Source organism: Ciconia boyciana, chromosome 7 (assembly GCF_034638445.1).
Source record: "Ciconia boyciana chromosome 7, ASM3463844v1, whole genome shotgun sequence".
NCBI lineage: Eukaryota > Metazoa > Chordata > Aves > Ciconiiformes > Ciconiidae > Ciconia > Ciconia boyciana.
This window is the reverse complement of record NC_132940.1, coordinates 38444630-38463679: the sequence shown is the minus strand read 5'-3', so window position 1 is coordinate 38463679 and position 19050 is coordinate 38444630. Positions and strand designations below refer to the sequence as shown.

The following is a 19050-nucleotide window of genomic DNA, read 5'->3' as shown; positions in this document are numbered from 1 at the left end:
TCAGTGCTGGGTCTCTACCAGTCCAGGAACAGGGACACCAGCCTTCCCAGCCACTGCCTCCGGTTTATGGCTGATGAGATGGGGTAAAAAGAGTTAGTGGGGGAGCTCTGTATGTTTTGAACTTTGAAATTTCAACTCTTCCCTACCCTGTAAGAGTCCATGGGTGACTGCTGATCTGAGTGAAGCCATCTGTCTATACGATTTGGTATGTAGTCCATTCCCTCATTCTCAGTTCTCCTCCTTGGGCTGTGGGAAAAGGGATGGCAAATTTAGAGATGTGGGAGAAAAAAATCAGTAAGCCCCCAGTCTGTTCCACCCAGACGACAGAGGAGAACTGGAAACCCTGGGACACCTTGATCCGTGAAAGACAGAAGTGGGACACCGCTCAGGAAACGGCAGCAGGTGAAGCAGAGCAAATGAATGGGTTTTATCCCTACTCAGAAGTGTACGCACATGTCCTTGCCCATGGAAAGGGATTCTTGCTGCCATTACAGAGCCCTTTAGAAGCTGCCTGAGAAGATAAATACTAAATAGCTTAGAAAGCCTAGTGCTTACACAGGCTCAGCTGTGATATCTTTTCCTAGGTCTCCTAAAATCCCTTTTGCCCATTTCTAATGACTGTCCATGCGCAAAGCCAAAGCTCCACAGCATTTCTGTGGAGAAGCCCAGCTGGCAGAAGTCTTTGTGCAAGCAATGAGATGAAGGCTCCTGGGCCATGTAACCAACGTGCAGTTTTGTTGGAAGCCATCCAAGCACTGAGGTCACCTGGTACTTGTAAAGAAGAGAAACTGTTGAAGGCAAAAATGTTGGACGACTGATTGAAGGAGGCAGAAGGACTTCATTCCTGTGTCTATGTGAAGGGGCCAGTTCTCTCTACAGGGAATGTTACACAGTCATTTACAATTGTAAAGGGGAGGTGGGAAAAGCCACCCTTTATCGCAGCAGTGCATGTAAGCGAGTCTGGACATGGAGCAGTGGTTACCAAAGCCCTGTCTCCCATCTTCCAGCACCCATGTGAATATCTCTATATCATATGTCTTCTGTGAAGTTCTAATGTATCAAATTCTCATCAGTGCCATTAATTGTCAGCTATTTGCTTTTGCAGGTTTGTTTTACATCCAGAAATGAATACCAGCTCTTCCCTGCCTCCTGGGACACAGTAGTGGTAAATGCTGATACAATCACGCTCAAGAGCACAAGCAATGATACATCCCACTGCCTAGCCAAGCAAAACTTTTCCATACGAGTGCTGTGAATTCACAGCTATTGCTAGCAGCTTTCCATGGAGAGACTTTATGTATTCTCTTGCAATATAATCTTACCCAGAATGGTTTTGAAAGACCGTGAACTCGATCCTGCCAAAAATAGTCCGTGCAGCCAAAAAAAATCAACAGAAGATCTTTAGCATTTGAGCTGGCCTGTTAGTTGCATTTTTCACCTTTTTCAAATGATATGTTTCTTGACATCCATGAAACCTTCGTTTGATTTCCAATACCCCTGATTATTCTTCCAAGTGTAGCAGACTGCATTTTAATTATAACTTCAGGGCTCAGCAAGCAATCAGCTTCACGGGCATAATGGAAGAGACACACCAGCAATGACTTTAGCCCTAAAAGCGTCTGTGTGCAGGCTGGCAGATATATCCTAAGAATGTGCTTATTTGCATTTGGTTTACGTGGTTTTGGTGACCTTTTGTTAAAATCAGCCAGTGACTTCCAGGAGGCAAGTTACATACTCACTAAAAAGAAATGCAGTAAAATAATCTAGCATGGGTCCTTCTGCTAAATATTACATTTCTGCTGAATATTGTATCCCTGTGTCCAAGGCAGGGATGACCGAGATTAAGGTTAAAGTAACGTTATTGGTGGGACAGGATGGCTGCATGGATATTGCCCCCTTGTTCCTAATGAAGAATGGCAGCCCAGAAATGAGTTATGGGGCAACTGGGGCCCAGTGACCCTGTGGGGCTTCCTATGGGTCTGATCACCATTACGGGCTGTTTTATAGATGGGGAGTGCCTGCGTTGTCCTGTCTCTTCTGCCAAGTCTTTGACAAGCCCACGGAAAAAAACAGCTGTTCATCTCCTGCCTGGTGCCTACACCACATTCTTTGGTCTTGCTGGGCTCATCCTACCTCCAGAGAGCAGCAGCAATTTCTTGCTGTTCCCTCATTGTTCCAAAAAGACTGCGACTGAGGCAGGGATCTCTCAAAGCGATAAATCCTTGCCTATGCTTAGGTGGCTTTGTCAGCATCTCAGCAAGTAAGCTGCCTGCTAACTTCACCAGGGAAGCCTGTCAAAAGTTTCCTTGGTCTCTGGGCAAGCCTTTCAGGGTGCCTGCTGTCAAAACCCAGGTGAGAGTGGCTCTGCCCGAGAAAATACCAGAAGTGCAAGAGGTGACACTGCACTAGTTATCCTTGAGCGATACACTATTAGGATGTTAACAGCCTTCTCTTCTTACAACTTGAAGCATGGTTAGTTATTGCTACAGTGAACAGATTCTTTAGTTCAAGAGACTAACGAGGATTGTTGCTGAAACAGGCTGATTTTGTATTCTTTGCATTTCTCAAACAAAGCTTGGTGCAAATTCACACTCATTTAGTGCATTAGTTTTGTGAATGCTTTTGTGATGATTTTTATCATGCAATTCAGGAATCCTAAGCCAAAGATGAGCTTCAGTTTTGGTTTTGATCACTGTAGATGCACAAGTTGTCTGTCTGTCCATGAGTCCCTTAGTGAGGTACATTAGAAAATACCTGGAGCCTGAAATTTAGACTATGTCTGAACAGCAAATAAACACATGCGCCCAGACTCTGGGTTTAGAGGCTGAGGAAATGGTCTGTGGAGAACCTGTGGTATGGAGGGCTGTCTCTCAGTAACCAGTGCTGTTCAGGCTGGTCAACATCCACCCAACTAATGTAATTTGCAACTCCATTTTCAGTTTGCCATTTTATTTTTTTAGACCTCATGCTGCTAAGTAAGTGATGTTTATTGTGGGGAGGTGTGCGAGCAATTTCTTTTTCACCACAGTGATTAGAAGAACAGAACTTCCTATACACTTTCCACTCTTATGGTTACAATCTGAAAGACTCACTGATTAAAAACCCTCCATGGCCAATTAGCCTGCAGTGTCCTCCTGTCACGGTGTCCCGTGTAGGTATGAAATTCCTCCTGGCAGGTCAGAAGGGAGCGTATAATTCACAGCTATTAACTGATTTAACGGTCATAAATGAATATTGTGACATACCTGCTGAAAAGCTCAATCAAGCAGGCAGCTACCAGTGATGAATTTGCTAGGACTGAAGCTGTTACTGCTCTTCGGGGAGTCCAGAGGAGCTGGAAAGCAGCCAGGTCCAAAAGCAGGTAGGAGGGTGATGATGGAGGCGGCTCTTCCATCATCAGCCCGGAGGTGTGAGGGACTAGGCACACGTAGGTCAGACGTCAGTGCAGAAAAACAAGATCCACTTGCCGAGCCAATCGCAACAGAGGTTTTGTGTTTCAGGGGAAAGGTGGTCATCTTGAAACAGTGTTTTGCACCAAACTGCAACAGAAGTACTTACTTTTGAAATTCTGCACAGAAGAGGATTTTGGGAAAAGGTCAGGAAAGTTTGTATAGGAGATTCAAAGTCTCATGCTGGAATTTAATGTTTTCATCATTTGACTTGGTTATTATTGCATTCTTTCAAAATGTATCAGCTGTCATGCAGCACTGCTGCTGGCATTTCATACTACAACAAAACAGCAGACGTTTACAGTTTAGATTTTACTTTAGGATTGTTATAGGCAGCAATGGGATTGGCTGGGATTGAAATAACCATCCGTTGTAGATCAAAGGCCCTCCTTTGTTACAGTGAAATGAAACGCTGCTGCTATTTCTTAGCTCTGAAAGGAGCGTAAGCACAAGATAAAAGCAAAAAGCAGATTAAAACATTAAATATAACATCAGTACATGAAGTTTTAAAAAAATTACCAAAAAAGGAAATTCTCTTAAAACTAAAATGCTGGTATTCCAGAAGTATTTCCAGTTGGGTAACTTTCTGATCAGCATCAGTTAGTTCAGGATATCTTTTTCTGGGATGTTTTGGCAAAGTATTTCCAGCCATGCAGAAGAAACTCCCCACACTCAGCCACCAGGCCTGCCCCCGGCCAGGTAGGCAAGTAGATGACAAGGACAGGTCGTGGCAGACGATCAGGACAGAGTGTGGGGCTGAAAGGGTACGGGATGGAGGAGACGACAGCAGAGAAGGAGGGCCGTGTAGCGGGCTAAAGGCGAGCGTGAGACAATTCGGAGGGCTGCCTGGGGCGTGGTGTTCCCCCCCTTCTAGCTTTCCCTCAGGACGGGCCCAGAGACCCTCCAAGCACCAGGCACTGAGACTCTGAGGCACCGGCAGGAACCAGGGGCCGAACAGGGCCTCCCTCCTGCTCCCCGGCACCCGGCGGGAAGCGAGAGGCGGGAGAGGGCACCCGCTCCCCCGCCGAGCCGGGGCTGAAGGGGTTCCCGGAGCGGCAGTGAGAGGCGCCCGACGGCCGCGCCTCGCGCCGCTGGGGGGGGCGGGGCTGCGCGGACGCGCGTGCGCGGGGGGGGGCGTGCGGCGCCGCGGAGGAAGCGGCGCCAGCGGCGGCGTCGGGTGTGCGCAGCTATGAGCGGCGGGGCGGGGACTGGCGGCCGCGGCGTGTGAGGGGTTCGGCGGGGCGGGGGGTCCCGGCCCTGCCTTCCCCCCCCTCCCCCGTCCCTCCCTCCCCGCGGAGCGATGGTGCCGGGGCACCGGGGCGGGGGCCGCGAGCCCGGCGGGGGGTGGTGGCGGCGGGACCGGCCCCTTTCGGCGCTGGGGGAGGCGGGCGCGGGCCGGCGGTGGCGGCGGCCGTCGTTGTGCCGGGTGCGGGGCCCGCGCCGCCATCTCCTCCGCCTCCTGCCGCTGCTGCTGCTCCTGCCCACCGGCGCCGAGGGCCAGGCCGGCCCCAGCTCCGGCCCGCACGCCGCGGGGCCCCCAGACTGGCCCCCCGCCGGCCCCGGGCCCAGCCTCAGCCTCTACCTGAGCGAGGAAGAGGTGCGCCGGCTTATCGGTGAGTGCGGGCCGGGGACGGGGCTGCGTCAGGTCCGGCGGGGGGACGGGCTGGGCCCGGCGGTGGGACAGCCTGTGGGGTGGGGGCCGGGGGAGACGGGGGCCTGTGGGGCTGGGGAGGGGTGCGGGGCCAGGGGCCAGGAGTGTGCTTGGGGGAGGGGAGGGTCTGTGGGGCTGAGGTGGTGTTGGGGGTCCGGGTCTCAAAAGGGGATGAGGGAAGTTCTGTGGGGTTGGGACTGGTAATTTGGGGGTCTGGAAGAGCATGGGGGGAGTCTGTGGGACTGGGGTGGGGATGGTTGGTCTGGGGACGGCAAAGGTGGCCATCAGTGGGACTGGAGGACTGGAGTGGTGGCAGTGGGGGTCTAGGAGGCGATGGGGATGTCTGTGGGACTGGTGCGAGAGTGGCAGATTTGGGGGTGCAGGGGAGGATGGAGAGGGCAGTGAGCAGGGATGAAGGACCTGAGGCTCAGGAGAGGATGGGGGACTATGGGACCGGGGGTGGGGTTGGGTGAATCTGGGGATCCGTGTAGGGATCTGTGGTACTGGGGGAGCAGGGGGTCATGGGGAGAATGGATGAGTCTGAGGACTCAGGAAAGAGTCTCTGTGCTGCCTCGTTGTGTGTGGTTGGGGTTTTAAGGGAAGAAAATGGTCCTGGGCTTTACCCTTATGGGGAGGGGTTCCCTAGGTTCAAGTGACTGGGGATGGTTCCCTGTGGGAGCAGGGTAAGCCCTGGAAGAGGTGAGTTCCGGCTCGTGATTTAATTAGCGAGGCGAGTGACATTCAGAGGGCAGAGAGGAGACCTGGCAATAATTGGCTGTGTGTGTGAAAGGAATCTTAATTTCTAGGCAGGCTAACAATTGCTGCACAAGTACTTGGAGGCAGTTCATGAAGTCCCCCATCTGGCCTGCTGCGGAAGGCTTTCGCAGTAGTTTTGTGCTTGGAGAGTCTCTGATTTAAACAAAGATTTGTTTTCTGTAGGCTTTGTCTTGCTTAGGCTCTTGTTTAGAGTTGGTGGCTGGGATCTCAAAACAAATATGTTGGTATCCCCAGTGATTTGTTTTTCAGCAAGTGTCCTGTATTTCTGCAAGGTGAAAAACGAGCAGTGCAAGACTTTTTCATTAAATGGACAAAATAAAAATATCTCCAGTTAATTTGAACTCTGTAAGCATGTAGCTGACCGAAGTCAGGGAACCCAGGGAGTGAATAACACTGTAAACATTTTTTTTCCTTATGGCTTCCTCTGGTGATTAGTGTTCTGTTGCCATCATTTTTACATTGCATGTGCTTGCTGCCAGATGCTCTGTTGCAGATAGAGGATAAAAATGTCAGGCTTGCTGTTTAGCTGAGTTTCTAAACAAGTAGTTAATCTTGGAAATACTGAATGCTAAGGTTTGAGCTATCCTGAGTCTAGTGCCTGAAATCTGTATTAGTTGAATTTGCTCAGACTTCCATGGTCCACTAGCATAATTATTCATCATTAAGTAGCAACTGAGGAGGGAAGATCTGTTGTTGTTGTTATTTTTTAAGTTAAATTGCATGCCATAACCTCCCTTATGGGTGTCTATTGCTAACATGGCTAAAGTCACTTATTACTCAAGCTGTCTGTAGCTGTTTTATATCACTTTAAGTGTCTGGCACTTAATGATCTGTTCTGCTTCTGTGACCCCAAAGGCTTGGATAAACTGGAGTCTAATGTGGAGATAAACTGGCACTCTTTTCAGTTAGTGGGATTCAGATCACTAGAATTCTGTTGTAAACTAAACTTTCAGGATCTACCTTGTGTTGTTGGCATGAGCAGATTTAATTTTAGGGGTATCCTTTACCCCTAAAGGATGTATTAGCTGTTGTAGGTAAGGTGTAGTTTAACAAGGCATCTAGACACAGGCAATCAAATCTCTGGTAACTTTATGTATTCCTCTGGCAGAAGAAAGTCCAAAGGGACGGACAGGTTTGTTCCAGTTCTTCTGGAACATGTTCAGTTTTGTAGTATCCGGATTGTATGTAAACACAATTCAAAGTTTATAGTTTAAGTGCTTGTATAGGTGTGCATGAACTTTCAAAGAGCAGGGAGGTGTTTCATCTTCTGTAACTTCTTTGAGGAAAGCCATGGTTCAGCAGATGCTAGAACAGTCATTCACAGTAGAAAGGAAAATGACATTGCTTTTGAAGCAAACTATTAGGTTCAGTGAAGCTGCTAATATAAACATAGAAGCTAGTTTCTTTCACCTTTTGTTTCTGAACAAACTGTCTCTGCTACTGTCTTGCTGTGGTTGAACTGAAAACCCTTAGACTTTCTGGAGTGCTCATAAACCCAATGGTACATGGAGTTACTACAGCCTGTGGTGTGTTTTCACGCTTCTTAATATCATCCCCATACATCTTTAGATCACAAATTTGATTTGGAACAAATGTAAGCATGCGATTGCGAATTGTTGAATCAGCCATAGGTGGTGACACAGTGTGTCCTTTGTGCAAAGCTAGAGCATCTACAGGGTCTGCTGTAAGGTCTGTGGGGCCGTGCCCATGCATGGTCTCTCCACCAGTGAGGCTGTACCAGTTCAGTGGCACATTGCAGTGCTTCTCCTCTCCTCAAAACCAGAGTTCACTGTCTTACAGAACCATGGCCTGTGTTTTTAATTAGGTTGTGGCTCTTGTAAATGAAATAGTGACTTGCTTAAGATTATTTGTGGCTGCTGTTCTTTCTGTGGCGTGGAGGCAGGACAGATACTATGGTTTATAGTGAAAACTGCCTGCTACTTTCCTGTATGCTTATGCCAGATTTCCACCATTAGGCTATGTGATTCTGACCACGTGTCTGCCTTAGGAGGAATTGTTTTGAAATCCTCAGAACTTAACAGATAGGAAAACTAGAGAAAACTGGCTTGTTTTGTTGTGTGAGACGGATTTTTATTTTGAAAAGCTGCAGTGTTCTCATGGTCTGAAAGCAGGGCTTGCTATATGACAGGCAGATGGTGTTGCTGTCAGAAATACCTCTTGCCATTCCTGTGGAAAATGTTCACAGCCATACAAACTGTAAGTCTTTGGAAAAAAATAATAATGTGGTTTTCACACACTTGGATGTGTCAGATCCCACTCACACCAGGCAGGATTCAGCAATAGATGAGAGAGAGAGAGAGGAGTTAGTTGAGGGGACTTGGTTGGGATGACTTCAGTGATGGCAGCAGGAGCTAGAGGTGTTTGAGTGAGAGCAGGGGTGAGGTACAGGGTGATGACGAGGAGTTGAGGATGAGGAAGAGAAGCACTGCTTGTTGGGGAGAGACATCCAGAGCACCACAACCCTTTTTAGGAGCATCTGTGAACTCTGTCAGCACCGTGATCTGTTGCTTTTTGGAGTTGGTTCATAGCTTTTTGGATTTGGTTCATATGGACAATCTTTTTTGGGCCTGCGCATAAACCTGAAGAAAGTAGTGTTAGTCTTACAGAGTGGCTAAATGCATAGGCACGATAATACCACCTGGTCGTATCACTTTTTTCCAGTGACTGCCCTGTGATGCTAAACATGCAGGGCAGATGGTGTTAAACTAGTGAGGAGTTATTCAGTAGAGGGTCTGTACTTGGTTTAGTGACTTTCATTCAAATTTGCCTGTGAAATCAAAATGTGGTGTTTGCCTAATGTTGAAATGTTCCATCGGTCTGCTTTTCACAGGATCCAGTGATATAAAGGCACATGTATCCCTGCTTGGCAGGTCGTTACCTGCCAACAAACTAAGGTTTAGAGAATAAGGTAAAAATATCCATTAATATTAGGTAGCTAGCTTTAATAATTAAGGATTTGATCTGATCTATTTAAAGTACATAGCATTATTTATGACTTAATGCATTCATGGTATATCTCTCAGACCTTCAGCTGTGAGTTCCTGGCAGTTCTGCAGCTCAGCCTCACAGGAGACCTCGGATTATACCCTCCGAGTAATACCCTCTGAGTAAGAGGACCAGAAGCAATAGCTGCCTGTGAAAACCTGGCTTAAGCAGTTTTTCTTGCATTGCAGGCAGTTCTTTTGCAGTATTTGTGAGATAGCACCTAATTGTTCATGGCAGCAACAAGATGCTTAAACAATGAGGACAATCCTTTCTGTTCTTGCAGGGGGTTTTTTTTGTAGACTACATACCTTTCAGCTGTGAAATTGGTCTTGTGGATAGCCCTCCTTATCGCATGGCTCTGGTTCTTTTTTAGAGACAAGTCTAGCCTGAGCGCTAAATGAGACTTAAGTCCCATAGGGGCTAAATTAGAATTGCAGGAGAATCTTAGTCAGAAGTCCTACAATGTTTGCATTGAGTTTGCAAACTTAGTATTCTTTGGACTAGTTTCTTCTAAGTAATCATATTGAATGCCATCTTCTGTTGGTTTTATATTTGCACTTCCTTAATTACAGAGTTAAATTAATTAACACTTATGTGACTTTTTGTTACGTGTTCTAAACTTCATTTGAAGCCAGTGTGCAGCTTACTGAAATTAGTTTTCTTGTTGTGAGATGCAAAATCTGTTATAGCAGAGGGTGGATTGGTTGGTTGTTTTTTTTTAAATCGTACTGTTGACTCACTGAGTGGCTGGGGTTGGCAGGGACCTCTGGAGGTCATCTGGTCCAACCCCCTGCTCAAGCAGGGCCGCCTAGAGCTGGTTGTCCAGGACCGTGTCCAGAAGCTTTTGAACATCTCTAAGGATGGAGACTCCACCACCTCTATTGGCAATTGTGCCAGTGCTTAGTCACTCTTGCAAGTATATGAGTTTTTCCTAATGTTCAGACAGACCCTCCCATGTTCCAGTTTGTGCCCATTGCTTCTGTCCTGTCACCAAGCACCACTAAGAAGAGCCTGGCTCCATCCTCTTTGCACCCACCTTCTGATATTTATATACATTGATGAGATCCCCCTGAGCCTTCTCTTCTCCAGGCTGAACAGCCCCAGCTTTTTCAGCCTCTCCCTATAGGAGAGATGCTCCAGTCCCTTTAATCGTCTTGGTGGCCCTTTGCTGGACTCTCTCCAGTAGCTCCATGTCTCTTGTTCTGGGGAGACCGGCGCTGGACCCAGTACTCCAGGTGTGGCCCTGCCAGGGCTGAGCAGAGCCCTGGTAAATTATAGGCCAAATACAGTTTTGTGAATTTCAGATGGAGACTAAACATGTACTTATTGCAGCAGTTGATCAAGTGGTGTCTTAGTTTTATACTGTGGAACAGTTTTCTTAATGTCACTATTTTAGGGAGTTAGCAACAGGAGTTCACGTCAAAAGTGCTTTATGATGCTTGTACTGTGTTTGTAGTGACTGGAAATCCTCTTGTTCCTTTGTCTGTCACCTGGTTAATTGTCCCTGTTATGAAAGGGAGCTGCAAAATCAGTGTGCTGGGATGAGCTGGATGTTCAAATTATTGAAAGGTTCAAGTGTTTCTTCCTTTTCATTCTTGAAATGCTTCAGGGCCTTGTTAAAAGCCTACTCACGCCTGTCTGACAGCATCACTACCAAGACCACCACCAGTGAGCTAGTGCTGTGTTCTGAGTGAGTTTTGTTAGTACCACCCAAGATAGATTTCCATGTGAGATGGGTAACTTACAGGTGCTTGTACATGGTGCCTCTTTTAGGACAGAAAACATACAGCAAAGAGCCTTTGTGTAGCTGCAGGAGGATGAATGAGATGTCCCCTGAAGACCAGACATTTGAGTAACCTAAGGTCTTGAAGCAAGTGTTTATGTGGTACGTGACCTACAGTTCAGAATCTGGTTCTGTTGTATACTTGTTCTTAAATCTTCATTTTCTAGCTTTTAAGTGCTTGACTCTGAAGAACGGTAGCTTTTTGCATGTTGTATGCAAAAATAAGTATTGTGTTGCTATGGTCCACATGCCTGTCTTTGCAGAAGTGCAAAAACCTGCATGTTAATGCTTCATTTTACCATTTGAAAGGGACTTAAAGATTACTTAGGTGCACACTGCTGGATGGAAAGCAAGCTTCTAGTCTTGACAGATTCCATGCACTGTAACAAAACTGAATTACTGATGATGGCCTGAAAATATTCTGATATATTCCACTTAATTGGAAGTGCTGTTTTTAGGATAATTACTTTATTACCTTGCCCTGTAAAACCCTTCAGCCTAATGATAGTCTGTGATTGGTGCTTATTAGACAGGCTTTTTAGTGTTGCAGGTGAATGTTACTTGTGTCTGCTTTGGGGAAGTAGGGCGATTAAGGCTGGCAGGGTGTTTGGAGGGTACATGCAGCGACATCTGGCTGCTTGCAAGCTGCAGCAGGTTGTGACAAGTTACTTGCATCACAGAGCTGAACAATCTGTTTTCGTTTTGGAGCCTTTCAGTGTGCTTGGATGCTTGTCCATCTGATTTACCGAGTACCATGGTTCATGTCAATATTGTTTTGAGGTTTATGAGAACAAACTGTATTTGGGCTTCCTCTGCCCCTTTCAATTCTATTACCTCACTTTTAATTTGCGAAGTTCAAATAGCGTGTGGATAGCTGTTTCTTTGGAAACACATGTAGTCGTATAAACCCTCTGCAGTATTTGTAATGCTTGCAAACTGGCAGAAGAATACGCTTCTAGAAGTTTGAAATAGCCTGTGGAGGGCCATCAGGAGTGATGCCAGTGGAGGCAGCTTCTAGGCTGGGTTAGGATTGCTATGAAATAACTTATTCTGTGTGACTGCCATTGAGAGAGAAGTCTGGGAAATACTTAAGTCCTTGTGTGTACTGATCTACTCAGCATTGCTGAGATGAGTGGTTGATTTCTGTGGCCTGCTTTATCACACTAGCTTATGTGTTGGGATTTAAAAATGCTGGGGGCTCCGTCTGAATCCTACGCGGGAGAAAGCAATTTGCTTCTCCAAATTTTCTGTTCAGGAGGGGCTACATGGGCAGCAGGCGGCTTGGCTTCCTTGTGCGGTTCTCTGACTGCACTCAGCCCTGGGAGGAAGCAGCCATTTCAGTTCCCAAGAGGCTAGGGTCTGTCTAGTGATAAATGTTTGTGGCTCTTGTAACACTTGTGTGTCGGGGACTTGGAAGAAATCTGACCTCTGAGACTGAAGGCTAGCCTGATGGGCGGGGGGCGGAATCCCAAAGCTGCATTCCTCACTGCTGTGATTTTACAACTGTATTCTGTTTGGCAGCATCTTATTTATCACTGTGGATTGTTTGGTCTCTGAATACATGCTCTCTTTCTCCCTCCAGTGTGTGGACAGAATGGGAACAAGATAGAGGAAATGGAGGAAAAGAGCTCCCTGCATGCGTGAGAAAAGCCAGCAAGAAGGGCTCAGGGTACTGGGAGGAAGGCAGGGACTGAAACTGCTCACCACCTGGGCAGAGGGAAATACAAGAGATAAGGATCATGCTCACAGGCATGAAAAATCCCAGGGTGGCATTTTCCTGAGAGTGGGAGCTGTGGAGGCAGCTATACTCTACACTCTGGTGTGTGGGTACTTTAAAAGATGGAAGTATTTGGGGAAGTCTTGTGTTTTTCTCCTCCCCTTCTGCTATTCGGAGTTGTATCTGGATACTGGAAAAGCTGAATCAATGAGACATTCCAAATGTATCATTGTTCACAGTTCTTCTGAGCTCTAGCGAAATGGGATTGCTTGATGATTAATTTCCACCTGAAACTATCCAGACTGAAATATCACTGAGGCACCTACTTTTCTTGCAGTGGAAGAGTCTTTAGTTAGAGGCCATTCCTCTAGTTACTTAGTGTGCAGTATTAAAATCGTACTTGAGGTCTCAACTGTGAAAGCAGGGAGTGTGTAAAGGGTGAAGTGCATTTAATGAGTTGTGCCTGATGAATTGATTTTTTTCCCTTTCCCCCCCCCCCCCCCCCCGAATGGCAGCAGCACCAGCAGATCCCATGTAAGAATGAATGCTATAACTCTCTGAAAGTGCCTTGTGGCGGTACAAAGGGCACGATGGTAGAGGCTTCAAATGCATTATTTCTCTTCCATCTCTGCCTTTGTCCTTCTTTCAAGCGGATAACTCACATATTTGCACTGACTGCTTTGGAGATCTGTAAGCAGAAGCAACAGCATGAAACTAATGTGATGCTTTAGAATTTTGCTGCCACTTGCTGAGTGTTGAATAGCTGTAATTAAATTAAGCAGTATATTGATTTCACCATGCTGCTTGGGAAAGATAAGAGCAGTAATGTAAGTGTTGGAGCTGCTGCTTGGTAGGCTTGAAAAGCTGCAGCCACTCGGAATACGTAATGCCAGCAGTACCAATGGTGAAGCTGAGCAGGTTGATAAACTAAAGATGGTTATCCTCTCAAAACTGTTTTAGCCTTTAATGAGTTAGTGGATGGCCTTGTAGAGTAATTCCTAATAAAAGAAAAAAATACTAAGCTCCATGGCTTTCCTGAGTGCAGAGATTGCCACAGAAGCGAATAGACCTATTTTAGTTGATGTGGAGCTTGGTTTTGCATTAAACAATTAGTGTCACTGTGATGGAAGTCTGCCAAAGCATCTCAACAGATGTGAAAGGTGTGTTATCCCATCAGCAGTCCTGTCAGTCACAGAACTAGAAGCATGCATTTCAAGGCAGAGGGGCTTGCTGCATTGAGGAAGGGGTGTGCGTGGGCTTTTTTAAATTTTTTTTTTTTTAGTTGTACTCAGTTGGGTACTTGTAACTGAAATAGTCATGACCACTGGCAGGGACACCGTTCTAAAGGTGACTTACGCTGTTGTAGCTTACGGTTTTGCCTACAGGGGTAACTGAATCAACATGTGGGTGCGTTACTATAACAACAACAAAAAAATAATGAAGTGGTACAACTTCTGGGGGTAGGTGACACTAAAATACTGCAAATGCACGTTATTCATGAGTCCAAATGATGTCTGACATAGCTTTGTTAGGTGATTGAGTTTTGGCTGAGAAGATTACAGCAGTTCAGTTCAAAAGCTTTGTGATACTAGTAAGCATTTGATCTGAAGTTATTTTATTTCGAGGTGCGTGCTCTTGGGCAACTGTGGTTCACATGGATGGAACCTTTCTTTTTGCTCTCTATTCTCAGTGTTTACTTTCATTATAATTCAAAAGGCGCATCAAACTTCATGTTTACATAATTGAGACATTTGCCATTACTAATAAGTTAAATTTTTATTTCATAAATATACCTAACTATTCCGTGGGCTAAGAATAGAGTTGTTTAATTTGCTCATTAAAGTTAGCTTTATATTTTTATATTACAGAGTTCCCTTTCAGTTGCATTCAACCGTGTACCTGCACCATTCCTATTCCTATCTATCCCATTTCCCCTTGCCCGCTGTGTAGGTCAGTGGTGCTAATTTTCCTCTGCCTTCAAGTATCCATCTCGTGCATCTCTACTGCATCTTTGCTTTGGAATCGGCCCTCAGGTAACTTGCATGCACTGTTCTGGCTATTAATAGCAAAGTGACTGCTGGTTTTGTTGGGAGTTTTACTAGTGAGTTTTTTTGGGTTTTTTTGGGGGTTTATTATTTATTTTATTTTCAAATGGGCAATTTTCACTTAGGTGTTCTCAGGAGCAGAGTTTAGTTGTATTGTGCTCTGAGGTAAGATATGTGGTGTTGTGTTTCCCCCCCCTTCCCCATTAAGGAGAGTGCTGTCATCTAACCATTTTCACGGCTGTCTTTACATCTTGCCTATCAGAAAAATGAAGATTTTTCTGTAGGTGAAGGAGAGAATAATAAGCAGGCAGGCTGTTAAAATGTAATTGTTGCTGTTGTTCAAAGACAGACAAAAGGGTAAGCAGTTGGGTCCTAGGAACAATTAATGTCTTCCTTTTGGTATGGATTGAATTAAATATTGCCTTATGCTTTCACTTCAGCAAGTGCTATCTCATAGGGGTACCTTTTTCCCCTAGAAGGGAAGAGGTCTACTCTGTAACTTTCACAGAGACCTTTCAGTGAGAAAAATCCTGTTTGCCTGTGGTGTTGAACTTGCAAATTCTATTTAACAGCATCAATAAGGTGAATTGTGGGTAATCTGTCAGTGAAGATTCATGAGGATTTAATGAGAGCTCTCAGCTAAGAGTTTTTCTTCCTGTGTTAGGTGTTGGGAAATTTCCTACTAAGATTCCCTGCTAGGGAGTCTTGGTTGGTTTTCAAGGATGCAATCATTGCCTTGAAGTTTTGTTGAGTATTTCCTCACGTTGAATGCCTTACATATTGTTTTCCATCTCCAGCTCATGAAAAGTTAACTCTGTGCAGGTGACAAAGCTCTTTGTGTAAATAACCACAATCTGTATGCTCTCTGCTACTGCTGGGCAGAGTTAGGTGAGCTTGCAAAGCAACCGTGCTATTTGCAATGAAGCATCCATCTCTGATGGGAGAAGTCTTCCATGGAGGTGCGAATGGATTTAATTCTGAAGCCTCACCAATCACTGTTATGTTAATGACCTAATGATGGAGCAATTCCATAAAGAGTTTGCACATTTCGGTATGCTTTGGTGGTGTGTCAGGCTGTGATTTTACTTCTAGTCCGTTTTCCATGCGTTTGATACTGGTTTTTTTTTCAAGGTCTACGATACTGGGTTTTAAGACATTCCTTTCTAGCAAAGCTTAGACTGAAGTTTAGAAAGAAAGGGTTGAAGATGTAGGCAATGAAGAACTTCATGTAGAGGTAGGAAGTTGTCCCCCAGAATGGGGGGAATTCCCCCAAAATGGGGAATTCTTTTGTCTTGGTGTGTTTTTTTTTTCCTAAGTGTCAGGTGGGTGATGACCAGAAGGACTATTCAACAGTCAGGGAAGAAATGTTTCTAAGCAAAAGGTAGAAAGTGTGTTAGTGAGTATTGATGGATTTGTGCCTGCTGATTTGTCTTTTCAGCTTGACATTGAACAACATCCTTTGACATTCTCTGGCACCTGTGTTATGAGAGTGAAAAGCTGTTTCTTCATCTCTGTGTTACTTAAGATTTAACTCTTTTTCCTGTGATATTTTTCATCAGTCATCTTTTCCAGAGACTCATGGCCTGTAAGATGTTTAAAAGCAAGTATTTCAGCCTAAATTCCTGACTGACAGCTATAACTGGCAGACCTGTAGTGTTGTGGAAAACTTAAGTAAAAATACAAGTGGAAGGCTATAATCTGTTACTTGTTTTATTAAAGGAAAGTTCACTTTCATTGTTGTATATACTGGATATGTACAAATAGGATATAAGAAGTTTATGTGTGTGTATCTGTATTCAGATGCTTAGTATTACATTTCCAATAGTTTGCTATTTTCTAAATGAAATAGATCCATGTGGATCAGTTTGTATCTGATTTTCCTCATTTTTTAACTCCTAGTTGTAGTTTCAGTCCTGTGTAAGCTGTTTGTTGAAGTGAACTAATAAAATACATTCAAACTAAGAAGGCTTGCTCTGGGAAAGTGTTCTTTCTACCCTGAAAAAAAAAAGTTTCAGTAGTCAAGAGCTGATTTTTAATTCTTCAGCCACATTTCCTTATGCTTAGGCTGATGGCATGAAAATAGCAGAATTTTTCCAGTGCACGTTTGCAGAACCTTTTGCAAAAAAAGGAGAGCTTAGGATTTAAAGTCAGTGTTTCAGATTTTAATGAAAGGAAAATGGAAGGGGGGGGGGGGGAGAAAAACTATATCTGTCTTCAACAAGGTAAATTGTCCAATGCTGGGAAAATCCTGTGTGTTTATGCAGTAGATTTGCACAGACTTGGGAAGTGGATGGTGATGAAGGGATGTTGAGGTTCATAATCTTTCATGTGGATGTTCACCCTGGAGTGGAAGCTTCTGGTCTGGCCAGAGGGCTGACCCAGATGAGCTGCTCAGGAGTGGAGGTATCGTTCTCTGGAGCACGTAAAGCTCTGAACAAATGGAATATTGTATAAAGATAATAACTTGTTTAACTGTGTAACTCTTCTCAATTAATTTATTTCAGTGGCTGTGAGTCAGGAGCAAGAGTGGCTTTGTGAGGGCTGCAGTGGTTTGACGTTGCACTGCAGAGATTTCTCAGCTGCTTATGAAGAAACTCTTACAAATTACAGACTAGTGTATTAAGAAAACAGGCACTAATTTCAGTCACTTCTGTACACAGACAGGAATCTACCAGAGGGTTGGGTAGGCAACTGGGAGAGCCAATTATGTCAGCTATCATTAGCAGATTGCTATTACACATGGGCTAATATTTGTATTGCAGCAAGCAGTATTTCAGTAAGAGCAATCTCATCTAACTCTTACATTGCATGTTCATTCTTGATTTTTTAGACATAATCTTCCAGAATTATGTTCTGATGATTTGAACTCTGTTACCTGGGGTAACAGATGCCTAAATACTGTTGTCGTCTTTAAGAAGAATGTGTTGTTAATAGTGCATGTTGTAGGATAGATTTGCTTCATAAGAATAAAATCTAATTTTTCCCATGCTGATAGTGGCAAGTTTCTTTTGTATATTGTGCTTAAAAATAAAAAAAAGGAAAAAGAAGAGTTGAAGCTAGACTGCATTTACACAAGGGCATTTGAAAAGAAGTGTTTTGTTAGGCTGCTAGACTGACATGATCCAATTTTGTCATGAACATAAGGGCTGCTCAGCATCTTTTGCATTTGGGAATGAAAATTGGCCTCTCCCTTTCTGAGCTGCTTCTGATGTTTTGTTATGTTAAACAGTGCAAAGAATGACAGACTTTCTCTGTGGTGCTGCTTAAATTTACCTTTTTGTGCGTGTTCAATTGTAATTTATTCTTTCAAGTTTGTGCCCAAGGGTGGGAGTTACAAAGATGTGGAAGTTAATAATGAGATTTAGGGGTTGCCTGGGTAAAAGGGTGGTGGTTTTGCCTTGAAATCAAAGCAAAGCATTGGTCTTTCTGTTTTCATGTGGGTTGGTGTAGGTTAGTCAAGTCCAAGTTATGAGAAACTAGATCCTTTAGTGTTGTGCATTGTCTGCATATGGGCTTGTTTAAGGAGGCTTGCCAAAGCAAAACTGCAGCCTATGTTTTAAAACTGTTCATCATTGATCACCAATATGCTGCTTAATCCAATAGAAACATTTCTGAAAAGCTTCTTTTCCTCCTCTGTGGTTTATGCAACCCAACATTTTTTTTGGTATTTCTTTGTAAGGTTCTCTGCCCCTTTCTTTATGTTTTACTGCTTTGCCTAGAAAATGATTATTGAAGAACTGCCCATTTTCTCTAGCTGTTTGTAATGCATCTGTGTGTTTCTTCTAGAGCCACCTGTTTTCTCCTTTTATCATTCCATATATGACATAAAACATTACATACCAATTTGGGTTTGTTCCAGGATGCTGGTGGATTTGCCTTACTTAAAGTGCAAGGTGGTGAAAGTGTTCAACACCTTAGGAGGAACCTGACATCTCCCAGAATTACATTTTCCCTCCCCCCTACCAGTCAGTAGGTTTTAGGGTAGTAGTTTAGTAGTTTACTAAGCATTCTTGAAATCTGAAACAATTGGGAAAACATACCTTGTTTCTGTCTTCTTTTCTTCAGCGATCTGCTATGTAGGCTGATTACATCTTACGCTGCTGCTATGTTTGAAAGAGATTTACATGTTTAAAAAAAGTAAAAAATTGAGGTTGCTGGTTTAGGCTGTGTATTGACAGTGACTTGCTTAATTTGATACCATCTTCTGAAGCTACCTATGCCCAAAGCATGCTTTGAAAAAAGCCTAGACTATCTGGATAAGGTAACAATACTATTTTAGTATAATGTCCATCTAAATGAGTGCTGCTGCAGTCTTACCCTCCGTATGGGGTGCTCCTGAGCATCCTCACTAATTCAGGGAGTTAAACTGACTGAGGAGTGTTCTCCCACTTTTTTTTTCCTCCCCGCATAGTGCCAGCTTGACTCCTTGAACTTGACTTGCTGAAGGTTTAAATAAAGAACATTGCAAGGCAGGTGTGAGTATGCATTTCTGAAGAAAGAAGGTGAAATGCAGAATTAAAGCAATTCTGAGTTAGACTTAAACTGTCACGGTAATGGAGCCTAAAGTGTTTTCTGCAAACTCCTTAACCATTTTTAATGTCTACTCCAGAGAGAGTTAATAG

At 44.4% G+C, this 19050-nt stretch overlaps 1 protein-coding gene across 3 annotated transcripts in view; it reads left to right on the top strand.

Moving 5' to 3' along the window:
- The first annotated feature begins 4606 nt into the window (after nt 1-4606).
- RYK (receptor like tyrosine kinase) overlaps nt 4607-19050 on the top strand; it is a 67533-nt gene continuing 53089 nt past the window's right edge. For 2 of the 3 annotated variants that reach the window (XM_072868689.1, XM_072868688.1), the window contains exon 1: nt 4608-5062. In XM_072868689.1, the coding sequence (XP_072724790.1) occupies nt 4750-5062 (313 nt within the window). In that variant the 5' untranslated portion in view covers nt 4608-4749. Of the gene's footprint in view, nt 5063-19050 lie in introns of all 3 variants that reach the window. The other variant, XM_072868690.1, reaches the window with a different exon arrangement.